Genomic DNA, 6,493 nt, shown 5'->3' with positions numbered 1-6,493 from the left:
TTATATCCTCTCTAATTCAATAATATTTAAACAAAATAAAAACATTGATGTAATACTTATTTATATAGATATTGATGAAATGCTTTGTTCTAGTATATCTAGATCTAATGATGATGTTAGAAAACATCCAAAATGATAGGAATTTATCATTTTATATGTCATTCAATTTGAACATTTGACTTATAAAAAGGTGATTAAGATAAGGTCCACCTAGGCCTATGATTAATTTAAACTTTAAAAGATAAAATTTAGAGTGGAGAATATTAGCTCAACCTCTTAATTAGTCAGTTTCTATACGAAGGGACAAGTCAAGTCAAATTTCGGACAAAAAAAGGTGATAAATAATTCAAAAATTCCACACGCCACAAGAACACTGTTTATTATTAAATGTTTAATAATACTGACGCCACCAGAGAAAATAGTTTTTTTTAAATGTTTATAAGCGCTGACGCCACTTTAAAAAAAAAAAAAGAGTTTCTTATTAAATGTTTATAAGCACTGACGCCACGAAGAATATTAAATGCTTGATGACTGACGGCGTGCAAACAGACACAATCTGACGTTAATGACGGTAACGGCGACCGACACCTAATAGAAAATTAATGTAAATTTTTGCATGATGGCCGCCCCCGCATGCAAGAGCGTAGATTCCCATTTAATTCCAGATGAAAATTGATTGGATGGGATCGGATGGGACCCTCCAGTTAATGATTTTAAGTAAGAGGTAAGAGGTAAGAGGTAATACATTCGCTACCTACCAATCTTTCCACGGTGCAAGACAAATCTCAACGCAGATACGCAGAGGTATATAATTTGGATATGCTTTTCTAAACCCTACGCAACAGGACGTTTTGTACCAAAATGGAAACAAAACCACGAGCTTAACGTGCTCAAATAATTTAGACCATTAATTACCTACCAGTTTAGGGCTGAATTTTCATGGAGAAGACGATTTGTTCTGCACAGTAAATTAGGGCTGGAGAAACGCATACAAGAGAAAATTAAAAATTGAGGCGTGCACGGGCACAGATAATGGATTGGTGGTAGGCAAAGGTTTGGAACTTTGGGTCGAGAAAATTTATACCTAGTTGGGCTTGTAGAGATTCATTCGTCCACGTATTCTCTTGCCTATTCTCTCTACCCACGCTCACTTTTTTGGGAAAAAGTGGATTGCCAGGGCGAGCAGAGCATGCGATTTAGGTTAGAGGAATTCCGATTCTGATTGAGAAATGGTAGAGGAGATGAATATTGAGGAGGGCTTGTTGAGAGGGGTCGAGTGGAGGATCAAATTGGGAGTGCTGCCTGCAAACACGCGCTCCATTTCTCAGCTCAGGCGAGCCGCAGCCGATGGCCGACGGAAGTAAGTGATCTCTCTTTTATCTCCTTTCGTTGAATCCATGTACGCATCTCCTGAAACCCCTTCTGAAATTCATTGTCTGAAAACCTAAGAATCCGTACGAAAGGATTTGAGATAATCTTCTGGGCGTATCTAGTTTCTGGGTATCTGTCAGTTGGATCTTGCAATTCGTTCTGCTCTCTCTGTCATCTTTAATCCCTATTTTGTCCTTAGATTGAGTCAACCATGAATCGAGATTCTGAAGTTTTGGTAAGGAATGAATAAATTCTCAGATTTGGTTATCCTCAAGCCCTTACAATATGCGCTCACAATCAAAGTAAAGGTAACAGTACTTTTATGCTTCTTCTTATTGTTTGATCTAGTAATTGCTTTCGTGTTCAGCTCATGCATGTAAATTTCATATTCCACAGCAGGGTTGGAGTCCTTTCTTTGTCACACTGAATGAGTGAACTGCTATTGTTCATACTTCATTCAAATCAAATAAGTGCGACAGGAATAAACTTTAGCCTGGATGAGATGGCAATCTCTTGAAATTGAAAGGCATGATTGGAAGTGCATTGAAGTAAATTCATTTGTTATGCAGTACGAACTATTCCTTATCACTTTGAACATAATTTGTTTAACAAAATAAATCTGCCCTCTCAAATTATATACCAACAGTATTCTCGCCATTTTCTTTTTCATATTTCAAAGTCTTTGTTAGTTTTAATCTTTCGGGGTAATTCTTTTTTGCCATGCTCTTTCTTTGGATGGCAATATTGATGTTAATAGACTCGTGTGTGCTTTGAATGTTTGTGAAACTCCAGAACATATTCTATTTTCATTACTTGAAATAGTTTACGAGTTGTTTTATCATCAACGCTTAAAGTTGTAGTTTCTCCAAAGGAATATTTAATTCTTTTCAAATTTAAAGAAGACAAATTTGCAGGCATTCCATAGTCTATACAATCAATTTTTTTCTAGTTCATGCAAAATTAAAGAAAACTATTTTACAGGTATGCTGAGTTAAGAAGGCGCCTTCTTGTTGACCCACATATTATGGAAGAAAACCATGCAGGTGCTGATCTGAGTATGGACAATCCTTTATCACAAAATCCAGGTAAGGCTAAATAGTAAATACTGAATGATTATGAATATCAATTATATTGGTGCAACTTTTCCAGTAATTGACTGTAAATTTTTCAACTCCAGAGAGTGTATGGGGCCGCTTCTTTCGGAATGCTGAACTTGAAAGGACCATAGACAATGATTTGTCACGGTTATACCCTGAGCATGGCAGCTATTTTCAGACCACTTCATGCCAGGCTATTCTCAGACGCATTTTGCTGCTAAGAGCATTAAGGTATCCAGAACATAGCTATCGGCAAGGTATGATCATTAACAATACAAAAGATGTCCTTGAGATGTTTGTTTCAGACATTTAATAACCAATTTCTGGATTTCACTGAGACACAGTGAAATCCAGAAATTGGCTGTTAATTGTTATTAGGGACTGTAGAAACTTCTTGCTTTTAAATGTTCAGACATGCTTTATCATATTGCATTTTTGCCTACTTTATTTCCCCAAATTATTTCAATCACTTCCAGTATTCAACAAACCTTAACAATATTTAATGCTGTTTTTTTTTTCAGGAATGCACGAACTGCTTGCTCCTCTCTTGTATGTTCTGCATGTTGATATCATGCATCTCTCCCATGTGAAGCATCTGTATGGAGACCTTTTTGATGACAGGTTTGAGGATCTCTCATTTCAAGAGATCAATCGAAGTTTGAGCAAGAATTTTGAGGAACGAAAAAACATATCAATCTTTGGTAAAACTGTGATGAAAGTGGAAGATGAGGCCAAATCAGTGGATAGCATTTCCAGCGTTGACAGCTCTTGTACTGAATCAAGTTTGGGCAAACTTGGCAGTAGCGATAATCTTGATACAGATTTCATGTCTATCATTTTGAGCAGTGATGCATATGGGGTGGAGGGGGAGCTTGGGGCTCTTTTATCTACAAGATTTTTGGAACATGATGCTTACTGTATGTATGATGCATTATTGAGTGGAGCAGGTGGGGCAGTTGCTATGGCAGATTATTTCACGAACACCCCTGCAGCCGGCTCTATAGCAGGGTTGCCTCCTGTTATTGAAGCATCTGCTGATATATACAAGTTACTTGCCATTGCTGACATTTCCTTGTACTGTCATTTAGTCGACCTTGGTGTTGAACCCCAGTATTTTGCTTTGCGTTGGTTGCGTGTGCTGTTTGGTCGAGAGTTTGTGCTTGAGAATCTGTTACATGTTTGGGATGCTATATTTGAAGCATCTAATACTCCTCTATCATCTTATGGAAATGATGTCCATGGAAGTAGTATTCCATACTCTCCTCGCAGTGCATTCATTTCAGCTGTAGCAGTTTCGTTGCTTTTGCATCTGCGATCCTCATTGCTTAGCACAACAAATGCAACAACTTGCCTCCAAAAGTTGCTTAATTTTCCAAAGGATGCAGAAGTGAAGAAGTTAATTAATAAGGCAAAGCTGCTTCAAGCTCTGGCTTTGGATACAAATGACAGTAGTCCACCTTCCATTGGGAAAATGGGCCAAAATTTTGAAAATGGAGGAATAACTAAGCTTGTTAGGAGCACAAGTGCTTCTCCTTCATGTCAGGCACCCAAATTGTCTCACAAAGCTGCAATTTTGCATCACCAAAAATCAAGTTCATGTTCACCAGATAAATTGACAGTTGCAGTGCCAGAGAGCTATTGGGAGCAGAAATGGAGGAGTTCTATGCTACAAAGAAATGTGCCTGAAGATTCATTTGGTCAAGAAAGTGAATGTCTTGGCAAGGCTTTACCTGGGCAAGTAGATTTCAAGAATTCTGCTGATGCTTCATGTCAAGAACATATTGTTTGCAACTCTGTTGATAGTTCGGAGTCGCAGGAAATAGGAAATGAGTACGGTTCCATCCCATCAATTGCTGACCAAGGGTTCTCAATTGTTATTGGTGCCAAACATGAAAGTGGTACTTACTCTGTCAGATCAGCTCGAAGAAAATTGCTAGATGATAAGTTTGAGGGAAATGATACCAATACCACAGATAAAAATGTATCAAGTGGAAATAATTTTGATCAGCATAATGAAAGGCGCTTGGTGGATGACATAGATGACAGAGGCACAGATATTTTAAAATGTAATGATTCTTTAAAAGATTTTAACTCTGACACTCCTTCAGTCCAACGAAGTGAGAGTCAGAGCAAAGAAACAAACCAGGAGACTAATGCATTGGCTTCATCTTTAGATGCCCATATGACAACTGACTTAGAAGTGGATAAAAATTCTATGCATGCTAAGGATAGAATGAACAATGCAAGTATGGCAGCTAAAGAAGAATCCTCAGAAGTTTCCATCAGTGGTGGTGGACATATTCAAACATCTCTACAGCGTCCATGTGAGGTTTCCACGAAATGTACGTCCAAGGAACCATCAGGGAAGGTCCTCACAAGTGGTTCTTCACAAATAGAAGGGAATTCAGGTGCTACTAGAAAACAAAACCCTCCAACAGCAGCTCATTCTGGAAAGATCCATTGGATTTGGAATTTATTTAGGAATAACAGTATTGAAAAAGGGAGTAATGGACTTTTCAAAACCAAAGGAAAAGACAACATTGTTTCTGATTGCAAGAAGGTTTTCCCTGAGAAAAGTAGTGTGTCTCCAGAAAACAAGAATGATGAAGGTAACTCCCACTATGCTTGTGAGAATAAAACTAGAAGAGATCAGACCTCACAAATTTGTGAGGATGGCAGAGATCAAGCCATCATTTGTGAAAATCATGGAAATCAAGCCTCACATGTTTGTGAGGATATTAGAGATCATCATTCACACAATTTTGAAGATGACAGACCTGAGCCCTTACAAATTTCTGAGGACGGTAGAGACCAGCCATTACACATTTCTGAGGATAGCGATCAGCTCTCACATGTTTGTGAGAATGACAGAGAGAATCTGTTTTCTGATCATGAAATTAATGGAGATGAGCTCTCTTGTAGTTCAGATGCTTCAAGTGCAAATGCAGCAAATTGCAGTTGTTCATCCCCCCTTGTTAAATCAGAGGCAACATTACTTTCTAAAAGTGAGGACCCATCAGATAATTTGAGAATTTTGGGTCAATCTATGCTTGAGAATATTCAGGTATGTTGATAGAATTAGGAGTGAGACTTTTCTTGTTGTGGGTGATTTCATATTGTTTACTGGTTTTTTGTACGAATAATGCTTTACTAATTTGGATGTTAATTGGAATTTTATTCTTATGCACTTCAGGTCATTGAATCAACTTTTTTGCAAGGTTGTGTTACAAAGAACAAGGATGAAATGCATGTTGCTTCAACAGAAAGGTTGGAGCATTCGTCCATGAATGTACTTGCAGGAAAAGGACAGGCTGCAGCTCTGGCTGCTCTAACAGAGTTGCGGAAGATCAGCAATGTTTTGTCACAGATGTGATCCCAATGTATATATAATATATTATGCATTCATTCTTCTATTCTTGTTTGATAAGAAGTTTGGTCTTTTCCACAGCCTGCAGCAGATCAATAATGCAATTCCACTTTTTGGAGTGGAATCCGTAGAAGATCTTTCTACTTATACATAAAGGTGCATTGTATATTAGGGACTGCGGAGATTTTCCTTTCCCAGTAATTGTGGAAAGTCTTGATCAGATAAAAATAATATTTCCTGCTGCCAAATAATTTCTTGATGGCAAACTTAATGTACAACTGATTTTTCCCCTCATGAAACAAAAGAAGGCAAAGTATCTTTGGGATTTCCTTCATATCATGTTCTTTTTAACCGTTAATTTTTATCAGTAACAAACTGTTATGTTGAGGGACAGGTTACTTGGAAGCAAAACACCCTAGGGCTTGCAGAACATGTCTCAACATTAAAAAATATTAAAATTAAAACCAACAGCAAAAAACTTTATAATGGATCAACGCTTAAAAGCATTCAAAGATAAAATCATGTTATGATGAAAATACCCAACCCCTTTCCCTAATGTTTTTGGCCCACTTTGTTTAGTGTCTTAAAAGGCAATAATGAATTTATAAATGGCATATTCTTATGTATGGTTAGATATCTTGATCCTTTTATCATTGAT

The 6,493-nt window shown here is 37.4% G+C and overlaps 1 protein-coding gene across 1 annotated transcript; it reads left to right on the top strand.

Moving 5' to 3' along the window:
• The first annotated feature begins 767 nt into the window (after positions 1-767).
• On the top strand, positions 768-6,169 carry LOC131060892 (uncharacterized). The gene is made up of 5 exons (XM_057994329.2): positions 768-1,360; positions 2,353-2,456; positions 2,549-2,725; positions 2,990-5,532; positions 5,662-6,169. The coding sequence occupies exons 1-5, from the start codon at positions 1,230-1,232 to the stop codon at positions 5,839-5,841; spliced, it is 3,135 nt and encodes a 1,044-aa protein (XP_057850312.1). The 5' UTR covers positions 768-1,229; the 3' UTR covers positions 5,842-6,169.
• The last annotated feature ends 324 nt before the right edge of the window (positions 6,170-6,493 follow it).

The sequence above is a fragment of the Cryptomeria japonica genome, chromosome 5 (genome assembly GCF_030272615.1).
Source record: "Cryptomeria japonica chromosome 5, Sugi_1.0, whole genome shotgun sequence".
Classification (NCBI taxonomy): Eukaryota; Viridiplantae; Streptophyta; class Pinopsida; order Cupressales; family Cupressaceae; genus Cryptomeria; species Cryptomeria japonica.
The sequence above is the reverse complement of the archived record's forward strand: the minus strand, read 5'-3'. Positions and strand labels throughout refer to the sequence as shown.

Coding starts and splice junctions, on each gene's coding strand:
- LOC131060892 (XM_057994329.2), top strand. CDS start 1,230: ATGGTAGAGGAGATGAATATTGAGGAGGGCTTGTTGAGAGGGGTCGAG. Junction 2,457..2,548: donor TCCTTTATCACAAAATCCAG/GTAAGGCTAAAT, acceptor TTTCAACTCCAG/AGAGTGTATGGGGCCGCTTC. Junction 2,726..2,989: donor AGAACATAGCTATCGGCAAG/GTATGATCATTA, acceptor TTTTTTTTTCAG/GAATGCACGAACTGCTTGCT.